The sequence below is a fragment of the Acomys minous genome, assembly GCF_964271855.1.
Source record: "Acomys minous genome assembly, chromosome: 9".
In the NCBI taxonomy this organism is placed as follows: Eukaryota; Metazoa; Chordata; class Mammalia; order Rodentia; family Muridae; genus Acomys; species Acomys minous.
The window spans coordinates 11,242,495-11,261,570 of record NC_140490.1 but is presented as its reverse complement, the minus strand read 5'-3'; the positions used below and the strand labels follow the sequence as shown (position 1 = coordinate 11,261,570).

General features: G+C 38.7%; 1 protein-coding gene across 7 annotated transcripts in view; it reads right to left on the bottom strand.

The window, feature by feature from the left end:
• NRG3 (neuregulin 3) overlaps positions 1 to 19,076 on the bottom strand; it is a 1,004,034-nt gene that overhangs the window by 544,074 nt on the left and 440,884 nt on the right. For all 7 annotated transcript variants that reach the window (XM_084795997.1, XM_084795995.1, XM_084796000.1 and 4 more), the window contains exon 2: positions 8,630 to 8,759. In XM_084795997.1, the coding sequence (XP_084652123.1) occupies positions 8,630 to 8,759 (130 nt within the window). The remainder of the gene's footprint in view (positions 1 to 8,629; positions 8,760 to 19,076) is intronic.

The window sequence follows — 19,076 nt, the reverse complement described above, 5'->3', positions numbered from 1 at the left end:
GCATTTCTTTGATGTAACCTGAATCATTCCCCCTTGTTATTAACCCCATTCTGCAAGGGCTCTGTGGCTGAGGCTGGAATTTATAGGCACATCAGCCTCCAGCTCCTCTGGTCAATACCTTCCAGAGATGTGTGCCAGATCACCATTTTCACTATGACTGTCTTCAACCACAGGGAATCATTATCCACTGCTCTCAGAGCACTTACTGGAGAACCATTTGATAAAGAGGACCCTCGCTAGCCTGAAAAGCTAATGGACCTACAAAGTGACAGAGCAAAGATCTCACCAGGCTAGTCCTGTAATTTTATATATTATAGCACAGAGATATCGTACCATTCCCAATCAATTCACTTAAACCTGAGAGCTTCGGTTTCAAAGCTCCTCAGGAAGAATGGGACACAGCAATGTGGAGCAAGGCCTCCAGGGCTCCTTCACGCTGCCTGCTACTTTTGCTCTCTAGCCCCACCAAGCACGACACTGCTGTGTGAGTCCAACAGCCTTCCAGTGTGTGGCAGACAAGGAGCTGCTGGCAGACCGTGCTCTTCACTTCAAATAATTCAAGCATCTTCAGGTCACTAGATTTCTAAAATGATCATGCTAGGTCCAGTCCAGGCCAACTGTGATTGTTTCCAAAGTCTGAAAAAAAAAACCTACATTTTTCCCTCAGAAGATGGGTGAACTTTTAAGGAGCTTCAATTTTATAAGAGCCACAGCCTTTGAAAGCAAATTTGGCTTTTGGCCACATTAGCCCCCTTCAGAAGTCTAGCAGTCTTAGTGATAACAGCTATCTCCCTCACACTGATAAAATGCTTATAGATATGCCACTTCTTAAGTGCTTATGTTTTCTAGATATTGCCTGGAAATAAATAGATGCTGGGATACCTAACTTCTGTTCAAAACATCTTAATTTAAGATATGTCTGGAGATGCATTTCCTCCTTCTCTTCTTCATTTCCTTTAAGATATGCCTTTCTAATATTAAATCCTCTTCTCAGGCCCTCAAAAAACAGATATAAAGACTACCTGTGAATTATTATTAAGATGGAGCAGGCACATTCAAAGAGATCTGATATAGGTTTAATCTGCATGTGCTTAATTGAAAGTTCTGCTATCTGCCTAATGATAGTGAAATATAATGACACTGACTTAGTGGAGACAGAGAACTTCTCTATTTCTCTTAATGGGAAGGCCAGAAGCAGTACTCACATGTCCTAGGCCACGTGTTATATGAAGTAAATATGTGTAATACGGAGAGAGATGTCTTAGAAAATGTATACAGAAATCCAAGATGGCTGGACCAATCACACACCATTTCTCATCAGTAGGACAACCAGGACTGCACAGCGACCTAAAGACCAAACTGGGAGCTACAAAACACAAGTGCTGTTTATTCCCAGGTGAGAAGGATCCACGTTTTGTGGAGCATAGGTGGATATGACCCATGGCCACCATGCTAACCACAGAAAAGTTCCGGCGGGCAGTCCACACTAGCCGCCATCTTGACAAAGACTGTAAGACACTCATGCAGCTTTGGGCTCCCACTGCCCACCTGCTGCTTACCTAATCTGGAACACAGAGCAGACAGGCAGAACTGAGTTCTAGTGCCGGCCACAATCCACGTTGGCTGCCATCCTGGGAGCAGCTTCTGGCTTGGATCTTTCCCTGCCCATCTGCAGCCTACTAGCTTGAGGCAGGTAGGAGACAGAGCAGACAGGCTGAACATAGACCTGTGTAGGCCACAATCTGCATTAGCAGCCACCCCGTGAGCAGCTTTGGGCTCGATCTCTTCCTGCCCACCTGCAGCTTATTGGCCTGGCCCACCAAGGTCACAGAGCAGATAAACAGAGCCCTGCCATCTTGAGAAGCCCTGTGGAGTGCCCCAGCAGCTTTGGGTTCAGATCCCCCTCAGCCTCCCAGCTGCCTACCAGCAGGTCTATTGAGAAACAGAGCAAATAGGTAGAGCTGAGTCTGGTGTAGATTAGTGAATCTACTCTTGAAATTAATGCCTTAATTGTTACTCACAAGGTTAGTTTTAATTTACTGGTATAGAATTTTGTATATAGATGCAAAATAAGTTTAATTTTGATACATTGGTACATTATTCAAATTTAAGATTATTCTTCACACACACACTATATATATATATATATATTTCTACTTTAATAAGCGGTATTGTACCTATGCAATTCAATTATAATATATTGGAAGGTTTACTTCCAATACTTTGAATGTGCTATTGTAGGCTGTTAGGATAAGTAAATTATACAAGTTAATTGTTAGTTGATCTAATAGTGGTCATATAAATTACTAGTCTATTTTTATCAGAAGAATATAACAGATATAACAGATATATATGATTCTATAGAAAGATAAGGTAAAATAGTTAGAGAATGTCTTCATAAACTCAGAGACATACAGAATATGGCATTTAAATATGTTTTTATTATTTCAAAGAGATGTTTACAATGAGACAGGTTAACTCCTGGCAGCACCCAGCCTACCTCACAGAAGATGATGAGCATCAAAGAGTCTCCTTATGGAGATGGCTTCAAATGTGGCAAACAAGCCACTGGACAAAATGTCCTCATTTCTACCACAGACAGAATTATGCCTAAAAATGGGCAAGAGTGGATGCAGGCAGAGTCAAACTCTGCCAAGAGTGGGTATGCATGTCCTCAATAGTTCCTGCCTCACAAATATGTCTGTCAGATATATTGGGCCAGAAGGTTGAGATGATGCTCTAACGTTATAGAAACTTTTGGGTGACTGTTCAGGCAGCAAACTTTCTCTACCATCTTCTCATTTGGGACGCTGCCAACCTGCACTCCCTGTATACTCAGGTAATTAATTTTATTCTTTTTCAAGTCTCTGATGCTGTTGAAGACCAGATAGTTTCATTTTACAATTAAGTTTAATTGTTTAGGGGCTAAGATGTTTTTAGGTCTAGATAGATGTTTTAAGTTGATAAGGATGAGATATTATAGATATTGATTTACATTCAGAATTTTAGACTCACCAGTATAGGAAAGATGTTTTCTTCAAGGTTGTCAAATACAAGTAGCCAAAACACTATGAATGTAACATATATATATATATATATATATATATATATATATATATATATATATATATAATTTCTGATTGTTTCATGGTTCCTTTTGCTGAATGTAGTTTATATTATATATGTATATGTAAAAATTTAATAAAAATTGTAAAACAAGAATAGATACAATTTAAAGAAGAAAATAATTACAAAACACAATATCGTTCGTTCAGCTTTATCTTAAATTCTAGTTTTCACTTACAGCATGATAAAATGACCACTCCTACTCTCTCAAACCATTTGGATATTCAGTCACTGAGCAGATACTTTCAAATGCAGATGCTTATTTAAACCGAGACCTTAGTAGTTTCTTTCTTTTGGCAATAACAAAATACTGAAGAACATTCCTGAATATAACTCATCATGTAAAATTCTTTTTGGTAGATTCTTAGAAATAGTGACTTTTGAATGTACAGAAACATGTTTTGCAAAAAATAGAGTACATGTTTAACAACATGTATAAATTTGGGAAAACTTTAAGGATACATATAAACAGAGAACTTACTCTTAATAATCATAAATATAGGTTAAGTTAAAATCAAGCAATACCCACCCCTCCCAAAGGAACAAAGACCTTTCATTTCTTGTCACCTCAGGTGGGGTGCTTCATGTGACTCCTTACCTGAGTTCCTCTTAAGGGAAACACTATGTTCTGCCTCTTCCCCCATTCTCCTGCCTCTTCCTCCACTCTCCTGCCTCTTCTCCCACTCTCCTGATTGCATTGGATTTATTCTCAACCATACCATACTATGTAACATCTCACAGCTGTTAAAGTTTTGCAGTGTTAGCTGCTCAGTTCTCTCATATCTTTCAGGACTTTTTTTTTCTGATATGATATTTAGGTTTAAAAAAAATGCTCAGATCCAAAGTAATGTTATCCTTCATTTTTTTTTTGTCTCATTATTTCTCTTTTATTTAAAATGTCCCTTTGGTTGTTGACATGACTAAATGTGCAAGCTTCTTTACTTGCCTTAGGCTTCATTTACTTATTTTTACGTTAACCTTTGTCCTCACAGATAATAACCTTTTATATATGAAGTACGGGAAAATATATGCTTTGGATTTGCTTGCTGGAGAAATCTTTATTGAGCAGTCAGTCCCTCCTGTTTTTCTGGCTCCCACCCTTGTTTTACAGGATCACTCAGAAAACAATGGGGCTCTTCTCATTAATTAGTTTGTGGATAATATCTGAGTTCATAACATAATTTAATTTAAAAATCAACTATATTTACTTACTTACGTATTTTGCTTTAAAATCCTCCTGACAAACTACTTTAGGATGTTAGGGTTTTTTTTTTACATTTAATAAATCTATTTTATATACATTAATATTTCAATGCTCCCTAAAAGCCTTATAAAATTGATAAACAATAAGAAATATAACAAAATAATCATGATGACCTCTGTCCCCATTGATCACTTTTTTGTTTGGTAGATAGAGTTTTGGTTTTGGTTTTGTTTACTTTTGATAGAGTTTCCCTGTGTAGCCTTGGATGGCCTAGAGCTGGCTATGTAGAGGAGGCTGACCTAGAACTCACAGAGATATTTCTGCTGCTGCCTCTGGAGCGCTGGGATTACAGCACTGGCATTTCAGGTTGTATCACTGCACCAAGCTCTGAATGAACACTTGGGCTGTTTGAAGTATATTTTGAATATGCACTGCAAGCTTTGTTACTAATTCTTTGTTATCAAGGAAAGAGGACTGTGACAGAGAATAGTCGCTTCTCACATCATGGGAAAAAAAGTTGATGCAGATCCTTCCGTCACTGCAATTTTTAAAAAAGTTCAAGAAAGCATCATCATAATTAATCTCAGATTTTGATGTACATAGTATTTTGTAACTGAAAATTATAGTAGTAAATTCATACATGTAACTTCTGTACAAATGCACCAAATAAGGATTTATTTTACTTAAAACATTTTTCAGTAAGTAATACATCTAAAGGTGCCAGTTGTGTCACATCAGTCACCTTCAAGTACTTCACATTATTTCTGATATTTTCTAAGTATGAAACAGTTTTCTAAGGATGAAACACCCTACTTCTGCAAACACATCACAAAGTGAAGTAGAATTTAATTCTTAAATTCATTTCTGTATATTTTTATTCAATAGTACCTTGGTGATAGAAAAAGTTAAATAAACATTTACCAAATGGGGAAAGATGAATTAAATATACTACTTAAGTAGAGCGCAACAAAAAATAGCATATTATTTAAAACTTCTTCGGAAATTCAAAGACTAGTTGATGGAGGAACAAATGCATGCCTATTATTCATAGCAAATCTTGGGAGATGGATAGCAGGCATGTGTGATGTGTGACTTATTCATACTCACCAGTAAGAGATTTATAGGTTATGTGTCTATTAACAAACTTGACTTCCAATTCTGTATGAGGCTGGTCTTTTGTCATGATTAGCTATGTTGTCAGTCTCTGTTAAATAACAGGTTGTCTGAACAAAAATAGGCAAGAAATATGGCCCAAGTATTCCACATCCTTCTAGTTGAGCCACGACTACATCTCAACTCTATGAGATACCAAATTTAGATATGCACATGTATTTATACAGAAAGAGAAGATTCCTTCTGAATGTGAGGCCTGTTGTTATGAGCTAAGCCAGGTTTCAATAAGTTTCTGTGGTGAGCAATTAATTTCCAATGTCTCAGAGTGTGAGCATCCTCGTGAAAAATTTCCAATGTCTCAGAGTGTGAGCATCCTTGTGGAAATCTTTTTTTACTGAGGGATTATGTTTGCTTACTTGTTTGGTTTTTCTGGCAACCTCAGGGGCAACTTGGGTTAAGTTTCTAGGACTTAAGTTTATGAGGCAAGCAATCCAGCATTATTTTCCAAAGCAGACTGAAGTTAGCAAAGCCACAAAGTGAAATGTAATCTACTGTAACTGGTGTCCATGAAAGAAGAAGAGGTCTGGACTCAGACATCCACAGAAGAAACACGATGAGAAGACAGAGGGAGAAGATATCCTACATAGTCAATGTCTCCTCATTCACTGACCTCTAATCTGTCTGATGTGGGAGAAAATAAATTTCAGTTGTTAAACTAAGTGGTATGCTGTACTTAACCTTGGCAGTATAGAAAATTAATACACCAGAGAAATATGGAATCAAGTAATGGACAGTAGAGACAGGAAAGATGTGGAAGAACACAGAACAAAATGAAGAGATATGTAAGAGTAGGGAAGGATGCTGGAGGGTAAAGTGAGGAGGACCTGCCTAGAAGACTGGACGTGATAGTCGAATAATGTATGCATATGTGGACACACCACAATTAACCTCAATAATTTGTCCAATTAATATGCCTAAAATAAAAATAATTAAATGAAGACTAATATGATCACAAACTTAAGGAATTAGTGAGACCATATGTTTCAAAAGGCTTTGAATCATTCTGTTCTTTTCTGTATACTCAGTTTTAGAACAGATGACTCATAAAGGCATACATGGCTCGGCTAAGATCTGAACCATCTTCCTTTTAAAACACCATCAAAGAAAGTTGCCCTATTAGCTGACTCTGTTAATTCATCTCTTCTTCAGCAGATGAGGAAGTCAGCTTTAATTGACTATCCCTTTTTTTTAATTGCTATTACTATAACAAGAGGTGTGGGGATAAATAAACTGCAAAATAAGGAACTGAATTTTGCTGATTATTTTGGTGACCCGAGACACAGACCACGTGGTGCCAGTATCTTAGTGATACTGTATCACACTGCGGTAGAGAAAAGAAAGAACAGGGCATAGCTAAAAGCGTGCACACATGACAGTAGTTAAGAGGAAGGGAAGAAGTTGGCCGATGGCTATTCATAACAATGGCTCCTTGGGAAACTTATCCTCCCTTACTGAATTTGACACACTCTTGGGAGACAAAGTTAATCTATTCTGAAGGGTGGAGCTTCCACGACCCAATTGCCTAGTTACCAGTCCCTGACTCTTGGAAGTCACCAGCTCAATATCAGCACACTGAGGAATACACTTCCCGCGTATGAATGCCTAGTAACAGATCATGGCACTAACCCTAGCACTAATTTCCACACCATGACCTCATCATGTGGACTCAGTTAAGTTTAATCCGTAGCAGAGTGACTAAAAGACATTGGACACACACCAGGCTCTGAAAAGGGCATCCATATATCTCCCCTAAGTAGAGATTAAAGTTACTTGTATGCTACGTACCAGCATTTTCAGGGGCATAACAAATACAGGAAAAGTGTGGGATTGAAGCATTCCCCCTTCCCCTCATTCCTTACTAGGTTTCTCAAAGGTAGAAATGAAATGAAAACTTTGCAGTTGGGGTAAACTCAGAAGACAGAGAAGGTGGTGTGTAACTAAAAAGGCTAAGCAACATTGAAGCTGTGTGTCCCAGGTGAGAAAAAAAAAAGCCACTGCCCTCTATTTGTTCTGACACAGGACAGACACCTTATACTACCATAGATCAGTTATTTCACATCTGTATCTCTGCCCACAGTAGCCACACATCTGCCTCCCAGACTCACGATTGTTCGCAAACCGAGTCATATTTGCTGTCATATTCACAACCCCCAACTAAAAGATACATTTCTCTGAATCATCTTAATAAAACAACATGGGAATAAAGTTTTATAAAGCAATAGAGAGAAAAGAGTCACAATTTTACATGCTTCATGATTCAGCATAATTAATTTAATAACTATGTCATATGAGAAGAGTAAATAAAGGAAAGGGAAGGGTTGTGGATACATATGGTCACTGAAGCATGTACAACTGCAAGGAAAAACAAATTACCAGGGTAGTGCTGGAAATAAAGGCATGGTGGGAAATATCTTTTGAATGCTAATTTGATTCTTCTATTGAGTCTTAAAGTGGCAGTGTCTGGGAGTGCACTGTTTATCTCCCCTTGCTTGTATTTTTAGCAGTTATATAACCTGGTGTCTCAGAAAACCAATTAAACACCTTCCTAAATCTACTGGGAATTTCCCTTAAGTGCTTCTCTGCCTAGGCTCTAGCAGGACGATCATTTCATTTACAACATCTTGCTGGAGAGCAGTTCCCCATTGCAGGTGTTTTTTAAAAAGTATAAAATTAATAAGTGCAGGCAAAATCATAATAAAATACGCATCTCTCTGGATACAGGTACAGCCTCTGGGGTTTGTTTCACATTAAACACCAAGATTCTCTGTCTAAGATGAGCAGTTTATGTCTCTTACTGAAGCTCGCAGATTTGCAAGGAAGGATTATTTCTCAGTGCTAGGGTACAAACATGGCTTTAAAGAATAAATAGTCACCGCCGTTAAATTAGCAGATAGGAAGTAAATTTTCTTTGACTTGTTAGGCAAAGCACAGCCACATCTACCTTATTTCTACTGTTTCTTCCTCAAACTAGAACAAGATATGAGCCTTGTTCCTTTCTCTATCTATTCTCCATGAAAACAGCATCCCTGTACGCATCCATACACTTTATTTTCAAGGCTGACTACTACACCCCTCCTCCGGTCCTCAAGGAGGTCTGAACTTAAAGTATTTGCTGAAGGGGCTTACCGACAGTGCTTATGGGATCCTGTCAGGGTCTCAATCACAAAGCATTCACCATCATTGAGACAATATGCCAGGTCCTTGTCTCGACAGGGTTTGAAGTGCTCAGATCTTTCAGTGGAGTATGTTGTAGTATCTGAAGAGGAGAGAAAAGAGGGACATGCTGTTGACATGTATTCTAACACACACCACTTCCATCATTAGCCAGAGTTGTGAGTCCACGGCTATGCACAGGAAATAACCGTGGGGACTGTAGGCAGTCTTATAGTCAACCCTCCATTTAGGGGCTCTATATCTTCAGATTCAACTAACTATAGATGAAAAGTATTCAGGACAACTAACTTGCAACTGGGCATAAAGAAGTTTATCTGTATTGCCAGCATTTCATAGGAGGAGGCTGGAGAATTGAGAGTTCAAGGAAAACCTGGGCTACATACAGAACTCAAAGATAGGCTAAGGCGTATAGCATTGCAACAACAACCAAAAAGCAAAGAGTGAAATAACTAAAGCACTCTTAGCTTTTCAAGGCCCTGGATTCAATCCCCAGTACTAGAAACAAAATTAAATTGTATCTGTTCATATTTTTCTCCTCACCACTATTACCTAAACAAGAGTCAGTAGCATCTATTTAAACAACATTTGTATTATCCTCTGCATCATAAGTGCTGGGTATGAGTTAAATTATATAGGAGGGAATTAATGCATAGGAGGTGTAAACACTGCAACATAAGTAAAAGTTTGAACATCCAGGCAGAATCCAATATCTGTGTATGGGGACCAATCTCCCAATGACACTCTGCTAACTGCATTTTAACAATAGAGTCACCCCAGGGAGAGCCATGTGCACATAAAACAAGAAGAGCTGAACGGTCCTAAGTCAAACACGCTGCTACAACCATATTGGTTTATTTCCGTTTTAACCAATATGCCTTATGGAGGACTGAAACAATATGACATTCATGTCCTTTATCACTGTCAAATATTGTTAAACATTTAATCAGTGTATATACTGGCAGTTATATGGAGATGCATATCATTTTGAGGGTGCTTCGCTTATAGCTATAATTGCCTAATAGCTGTTAGTTATTCTTTCACATTCTTAAGTCATTATGGAATTAAAATTGCAATGTTCTAAATATGAAATATAGTTACATGTGAAGAAGAATCATGAACTATATGATTTTCAGCATTCCTTTAATGTGTGTTTTTAAACTATAGTTACTCATATTTTCACTAAGCTCTATGTACCTAACTCTATCTGAAACAGAAAGGAACTATAAACATGTCCTAACTACAGAATGACTCCACTCCCTCATGCAGACATGTTTTCTAGTCGCAGAATTCTAAGCAACTGAAGCACTAACTGCAACTGCCAAGAAAAATACGCTGTTTAAAAGTGAAAATGAATACATTATTTAGTGTTCAATATGGTTAAATTCCTTTTTCATAGAAGTAGGTAAGTCACAATGATTTGACCTGAAGAGTTTCACTTCTAAATCCACCCATTCCTGAATTCCATGACCTAGCCTGATATGGTGAGCCCTAATCAGAATTGGTACATATGGCATTGGCAGTACATATGACCTTCCTAATATCAAAAACCAATCAAATGGTATGAGTAAAAGATAAGGTCATTAATGACCTCATTCTACTGCTACCACCAGTAGTTAATGTATCTCTAAGAACAAGAAGACATAGACATGACTTAAAAAGATGGAATAGTTTTGGTACATTATAGTGTTGATGTATATTTCAATACAATGACTTCAGAGTCCTCACTCATAAGTTATACATGAACAATAAAAACAGGGCCTTTCATGTCCATTTTCATCACAATGGAACTGTTTTCTCTTTCAAGATACTGTCCTGTTAAGACTTCCAAGAAGGTAAAGGCTCTACCAACCAACAACCAAAGAAACAAAACAAACAAACAAACAAACAAACACATATTGTTTTCTAAATCCTCCTTACTGCAATGATCTGTTATTTAGAGCAGTATGTGCCACGTAGCCAGATAGAATTCATGTTGCTTTCTCTGGTACATAGTTGATATTCAGGATCTCCAAGCAGAAAATTCAGTATAAAGCACTGCACTGTTGATGGCTTTCCCAACTACTGAAGTATGCTGTTAATTCATGATTGGCTACTTAACTTCTCTTTTAATTTCTTATTACCCATTGATTGTTATCCACTGATCATTTCTCTAAGAGCAGCTTTTCATTAACATAACCTACAGCAGAAAAAGTAAGATCCTTATTTTTATAATCAGTGGTTTTAACAGGCTACAGACTCGGAGTACAATACAATGGTAAAGCAATTACAATCAATTAATTTCCATCTGACAATTGCTGTCTCCTGGGGTTCCCATCCAATTCCACCAACTACATTGCTGTCACAGTGGGAATCATCTGTCAGCACATTACAGAGGATCAGAGACTCCAGAAAGTGGCTCTGAAAAAGACCTGGGTGTGAGAAGTAGTGAATGCCGACTTAGCATGTACTTGAGGCATCTATACCCACAGCTTGGAGAATCACAGAATTAATTTAAAATACTTGCAATATGATTCCAAATGAATGCTGTGATTATTTTGTAAAGCTCCGTGTGATGAAGCATGACAGAGTGCTAGATTTGATATTCCTGTGAGTAAATCAAATAAAATCATCAGTGATTTGAAAATCTCAGCATTTATCCAAGCATTTTGCAGTGTAAGATTCACATTGTCCTACTCCCTGTAACATCAAAGACATGGGATGAGATTTGGATCTATACCATCAGAATGGCTAAGATTAAAAAAAACTCAAGGGACAGCACATGCTAGCAAGAATGTGGAACAAGGGGGACACTCCTCCGTTGCTGGTGGGACTGTAAACTTCTACAGCCATTTTGGAAAATCAATCTGGTACTTTCTCAGAAAACTGGATATAGTTCTATCTCAAGACCGACTCCTGGACATATACCTAAAAGATGGTCCAGCATACAAAAACACTTTCTCAACTATGTTCACAGCAGCTTTGTTTATAATAGCTAGAAACTGGAAACAGCCTAGTTACCCTTCAACTGAAGAACGGATAAAGAAAATGTCGTACATTTACACAATGGAATACTACTCAGCTATTAAAAATCATGAAATTTGAAGGCAAATGGATGAAGCTAGAAAATAACATCCTGGGTGAGGTCATCCAAACCCATGGAGATACAGTTGGTATGTACTGACTTATAAGTGGTTATTTAGCCATATAGTACAGGATAAACGTACTGCAATCCACAGATCACCCCAAAAAGGTAAGTAACAAGGAGGGCCCAAGAGAGGATACTTGAATCCCACTGAGAAGGGGAAATAGAATAGACATCAGAAGTGATCAAAATGTGGGATCTGGGTAGGAGAGGGAGTGGGAATGAGAGCGAGGGAGGAGATCATATATGGAGAGAGTGGGGAGTGAGAGATGGGAGGGCTGGGAGAATGAAGGGAAACCAAGGGGCTGCTCTGGGATGATGTGGAGACCAGTGACAGGATAGTCTCTTGGGAGGATATGGGGGTGATTGTAGCTGAGAATTTAAGCAGCAGGGGACATGGAGGCTGAAGTGGCTACCTCATAGGCAGGCAGGATTTCCAGTGGAGGGAAGGGGACACCAACGCACCTTCAAAACCTTCCACACAAAATTTGCCCTACCTACAAGAAATGCAGAAATAAAAATGGAGCAGAGACGGAAGGGAATGTCCAATCAACGCCTAGCCCAACCTGAGACACACTGTATAGGAGATAGCCAACTCCTGACACTGTTAATGATACCCTGCTATGCTTACAGACAGGCGCCTAGCATAATTGTCCTCAGAGAGGCCCTACACAGAAGCAGATCTAAACAGATACTGAGAGCTGCATCCAGACATTAAGTGGAGCTCAGGAAGTCTTGTGGAAGAGTAGGGGGAAGGATAGAAGGACCTGGAGGGGAAAAGCACTCCACCAGAAGACCAACAGAGGTAACTAACCTAGGCCCTTGGGAGGCTTACAGAGACTGAAGCACCAACCAAAGAACTGGCATGTAAACACATGGAACTGATGGGCAACTTGGTCTTCATATGGGTTCCCTAGCAAGTAAAGCAGGGGATGTGCCTATTGGTTGCCTGCTTTTAGATCACTTACTCCTACCTGGGCTGCCTTGTCTAGCCTCAGTGGAAGAGGATGAACTTAGTCCTGATGCAACTGGATGTGCCAGGTGGGTTGGTAATGGGGCACTCCCTTTTTCTGAGGAGAAGGCAAAGGGGGAAAGGGGTAAGAGGATGGGAGGGTGGAACCGGGAGGAGAGGAAAGAGGAGTGTGTTTAGGATGTAAAGTGAATAAGTAAATTTTTAAAAATTAAATTAAAAAGACATATGCCACATGAGGTAAAGACTTTCTCTTAAAATAATCATGTCAAAAATGTAGATTGGCTGGTGGCAAAATCAGACTCTTATGCAAAGTTGAAAACCACATATCTAAGCTTATGTTAGATAGGTAAAATACAGAATGCCAAAGTAACCATTAGTCAAGCTTTCTAAAATGTATAATCAAATGCAGCCTAACATAAAACAATAGACATTATGTATAACACCATCTAAAATGATATATTTGTGTATATATATATATATACACACATACCTGTTCATACATGTTTAATGTTTACCATGAAATAATTTTAAAAATCTTATATAGAACATAAAAGAAAAATCAGCTTTCAAATACAATTCATTATATTATATTTGTGTCATAAAGTAGCACCACAGAAGAGATAAAAATGTTAGTCCTTTAAAGTTAAATCCTTGGCACATATCTATGAGTATATCAGAATATCAGTAGGAATCATTTCATTGATATTTTTTTATGTCAGTCATGTTTGGTTCTACTCTAGGTGTCTGAGGCATCCAGCTTCTGAGTCCTGGCCATTCTTCCTCTAGCAGCTGATAGGAGCAGATACAGTGACCCACAGGCAAACATTTGGTAGAACTTGGGAAACCCCGCTGAATAGAGGGATGAAGGATTGTAGAAGTCAGAAGGGACAACGATACCAGAAGAACACGACCTACAGAATCAACTAAACAGGTCTCACAGAGGCAAACAGAGACCGAAGTGGCAGCCAGGAAGCCTACTCTAGGTCCTCTGCATACATGCTTTGGTTGTTTAACTTGGGAGTTTTGCTGGACTCCTAACAGTTGGAGTGGAGCTGTTTTCTGACTCTTTTGCCTGCTTATGTGACCCTGTTTCTCCTGCTGAGTTGCCTCATCTGGCCTTGATAGGAGGGCTTACAGCTAATCCTGTTGGATCTTTTTATGCCTTGTTTGGGCTATACCACAGGGAAGCCTTATCTTTTCTGAAGAGAAAGGGAGGATCAGTAGATCTGGAGAAGTAGAGAGGTGTGTGGTAGTGAGTTCATGGAGGAAGGGAACGAGGGAAGGCTGTAGTCAGGATACATTACATGTGAGAATACATAACAAGAAAAAAACTCTATGGGATTAAAAAAAAAAAGCGTAAAAGATGGGAAAAAAGTTTAAACCCTTGGGTTAGATCAGTGTTCACTGTAATGTGTATTTTTACCTATACACTCAGCCAATATTTTTGGGACATATTTATAGTTTTTAAAATTGCAACACCATTAAGATAATTCAATACACTAAGCTGACTGTAAAGTGTCTGCTATAATTTTGGCATATGCTTAATTAAATTTATTTTTAGAAAGGTACAATTTGACAATTTTAACAAAAAATTATGCTACACTTATTTATGGACTTTTGTTACATGGCTGAAAGTCTTGGTAAATCGATATTTGCATGAGTTTACATTTTCCTTTAAAGGCTTTTTTTTTAGAGTCATACTGGACATTATTCGGGACTGCTGCTCTGTCCCTTCCCATCACTTTATGAATATCATTTGTGACAGGACTGAGAGCTCGTGGGAAGGGTAGGTTTATACCCTCTCTGATCTCTGACTTCATGGACAGTTTGACAAAGGAGCAAATGGGAGATGTTTGTGGAATGGTGCCTCTGTCTATGCTTGAACACTTGTGAACTCATCTTTTGTCATCTTAAGAAAGAAACTCAAGGGCTGGATAGATACAAGGCTCTGTGGTTAAAAACACTTGATACTCTTGAAGGAAACCCATGTTTGGTACCCAAAGGACACACAGAAGGTCAACCTCATATAATTCACTGCCCATGTATCCAATAGCCCCACCTATCCATGCCAAATGACAGTCATAGGTGGTATTCACAGATACATGCAGACACATATACACAGGCACCTAAAATAAACAACAACAAAAATCTAACTCATAAAACATCTAGACAATTAAGTATTTAGAAGTTCAGTCTAGAGAAGCTCCTTAAAATCAATTCAGGAGTCGGATACTGTGTTGCAAGCCACTTGTCCCCAACCACGGCTCTGTGGAGGCTGAGGCAGGAAGTCTAAAAATTCAAGACCAGGCTCGACACCTTAAGGAGACCCACTTTCAACAACAATGACAACAGCAAAGAAATAGAAAAAGCAATTTAAATTTTAAGAAAATCACAAGGAATTTCAGGAAAGGAGAGAAAAGGTAATCTCTAGCAGATGAATAGAAAGGTGAAGAAATAAATAAAAAGTAAACAAAAATTAGGAATAGATTTTAAAAGATCACAGAGGGCAGCGGAAGCGTAAAGGTGCTAAAGTCTTCCACGCTTAAGGGCAACAAGCCAAGAGCTCAGGGACAGAAGTCAGGTTGCTGGTTGAGGAACGTGGCCACTGGGGCTGTGCAATTATCTGGACCACTCATCTGGCACTTGTTCCATGTAGTTTAATATGTTTTCTTATTTTTATGGGTTTTTGGGCTCTCTCCCCACAGAGGTCATGGAGAAAACTTTTTTTTTCTTCCACTTTTGTATTCTTTCCCCTTCACGTAGCATACATAGTAAGTAATCGGCACAGTAATTAAACGCACTGTGGGACGTAGTGGTAGTTAATTCATTAAAAGCAAAATGGGAAGAAAATGTATGGCTGGAAGACAGGAATCCCTGTGGATTTTGCAATGAAAGTTAATTTATTAATGACTAAGAAAATGGCTTCTTTTCCCTTTAAGTACTGAGTTGAGCTTGAGTGTCACTCAGGGAGGGTCTCTATGTTCCTAACACAATACCGCATACACTGTGGGAACCCATATTTCTGTTGCAAGAATGAGAATGTTAAATTGGCTGTTAGAGATAATAATTGCAGTAGACAGTCAGAGAAGGAGAGAGCTCAGTTCAGGCTGCAGCTGTTTTTGGAGGTTTCTCAGAAGATCAACATTGGAACCCTGTGTCAAATGTATGTGATTTACCTGTCAGAGGAAGTGGAATCCTAGGAGGGAGTAAGATCACCTAAGGAAGAAAAGTAATGTGGCAGAGAGACTAGATGAATCCTTCACACTCCTGACTGGCAAAGGATAGTCTTCTCATGTTTTCCTTCTGCTCTCAGATAGCTCTCACTTGACAGTTCTCTAAAGGGAGTTAAGAGCCCAGCAAACAATTCCAATGGCTTCAACTTCTCAAAATACCTTGCAGGTGAGAGCAGCGATTTGCATATAGTCTTTATCTCTGGCAACCTCTTCCTGGGCAGCAGTGTAAATGAAACCCACTCCATATATTGAAATTCCCCATGGACTCTTCCACTTATTTGCCACCCAGGAAGAAACACTGGTGTGAGATTGATTTATAAAATATTTAATACAGTGTTGTTTGAAAGGAAAACACACCATTTCTCAGCTGGCAAAAGGCGAAGATAGCTCTTTTCCCCTCTGGTCAGAAAGCAGACAATTGTTCACTTTGCTAGTGTAGGGAAAATGGGAATGCTGGGCAAAACATTTTGAGGTTCAATTGAGTAACTGGATTGCCGAGAGAATTGAAAGCTCTGGATATATTCTAAAGACACCAATTCTCACAACAAAGACAAAAAGAGACCCCCTTTCAAATTTGCATGGCATACCTGCTACCTTCCAGCTAGAAATAGAAATCTTATACTATTTTCCCTCTGTTGCATATGGTGGAGCATACCTTTAATCTCAACATTCTTAATGCTGAGGCAGTGAGTTTGTATATCTGAGGCCATTCTTGGGCTATACTGGGAGATTCTTTGAAAATTAGTGAAGAAAAGATTAAAAAAAAAAGAAAAGAAAGGAGAGAGTAAGGCAGGGAAGAAACACAAACTTGGTGGCAAAGGAAGGAAAGGGAGAGACAGAAGGGAGTGAAAACTACCTCTGTTTCAGCTTACATAAACCTACCCAGGCCATATCATGTTGGGTGGAAGTCAATTTATTTTATCATTGGAGAATTTATCATGAAAGTCAACATTCATTCTTCTACCAATACCTGTTTATACAAAGAGCTTCCAGGAGTGACTGTCATTGAAACCCTTGCATTCTGTATTTGTTCTTCCCAGAAAATTTCTCTGCTTTTCAGATCATGTTACTGAAACACTTCTATGCTATGCTCCCAATTTACTCTAAATCCGATGACAGCTTAGTTTTTGTTTTATCATCTTGTTTCAGTGTTTCCACCATGTTGGCCCTGGTGACTGACCAGCCTTTCACTGACTTCCCTGATGCCATGTATCCTTCCTTGCCCTTCCTCTCCTTAGTTTTTGCCAACACTGTGTCATCTAACCTAGAGTTAAATTAGCTAGCCTTAGATACATATGTTCACATAAACATAGTTTATATGAATAAACTACATAATAAAAGTAATCAAATTACTTCTAAAGCATACTCAGAACCATTATTGGTTAGTGATTTTTGGATAACACTATGGATTTTCTATCTTAAAGTTTACCTCTTCTCATTTGATGAATACAGCTAGGAAGCCTGACAATTTGTGTCTTTGGCCTCAGGCTTCATTGTTCTTATATGGTTATGTCTGGACTCAAGGCACACATCTTGACATACTTTATGATGTGGCTTCCTAACGGCCAGGAGTTTATTTCTCTTCTTTTTTTCTACTTATTCTTTAGGCCTTTGCTACTCCGGGTATGGTTTTAAAAACCATAATTATTTGTGTCACCTGAAGGCAGCTGTGTTCGACATGGGATTTCCTAGGATCCATTCCAGACTTCTTGTATTGGAAACAATAGTGCTTTTGTGTCATTCTGCATCCACTGGGAGCCAGAGCCTTGTTGGATACTCTCCCAGGAAGCCCCAGCCCTGTCAAACACCTAACCAAAGTGCACACTCCTCTAGAAGGTTAGGGCTACATTGGTTTCCTGGCAGAAAAGGGTAAAGCATGGGAACAAAGGGAGTTCAGGGCTCCAAACCCTGAGCCAGGCCACAAGGAGGGCATGGCCTGACTTTGCTGTTTTGGAAGCTGCTTTGGGAACAACAGACAATGTAGGCTTAAAGCTCCAAAACAGAGAGGCAGCGGCAGGAACCTGCTTTGGTTTGGGTGGACCAGAATAGCTGCTTTGAGAACAGCCAGCTGCTGGCCTTCTCAGAAGGGCACTGTGGTGGGCAACATGGTACAAGAAAGATGGCAGAAGCAATACTAATTTATACTATGGGCAGCGGGGTGTTTATGTGACTGTATCTGAGGCTGGCTAAGAGTTGCGGTTAGTTTTTATTTGATGGGTTAGATGCCTTTGAAAATATGTAGTTTCATTTTTATAATGATTATTATATTTGTTCATCCAAGAAAGTTCTCAGTTTAAATGTATTTATATAGAGAGAGGATATCAAAGCTACTTAGCCTGTGGTAGGGGCATAATAAGTATAACTAGAATTAATTTATGTGCCTCGAAATTACCAGGTCCAATGGCCCACTAGCTTTCCGGATGCTAACTCTTCGATTTTTGGAAAAATGTAGCAGACATCTGAGACTTTGGGGACAAGTATCCACAATGATATTGCTTCTGACATCATTTACCAGCTAGAATATAATCATTGTATTATCTTACCAGTCTATCCATTTATATAATTAATGAGGCATGTGACCTTTAGGGTGTTGCATAGTCTTCATCTGTCATTAGCATATTCAGCCTTAGGAATTCAAACTAGATGGACTGAGAAAATAGATTATTGAAGTCAACATGGGCTAACAATGTTGCAATCGGAGCAAACTTATTTATACAACATAAATGTTTCTTTCATTTCAAGAGAAAGAATTGAAGGATGTAAGGCTTTTATAACTTACCAATAAAAAAATAAAATTTCACACGAACATTTCAATATTCAAAGGATCATTTTAATGAGTGTTGTTGAACTTATTTAGGGCCAGATAGTCTCATAGATCTGCAAATATCAGCAACCAATTTATCTATATGCACTCATCACCCAGCACCCATATTTGAAGAACATACTGAAACACTCTGAGAACTGTTAGGGAGTAGGAGAGGTAGGTGGGTTCAAAAATAAAACAGAAAGTAGCAGATTCCAGGAAGCTCTATTTATTTTTCTTCAGAAATTCTTTTCATTCTCTTATGGCTT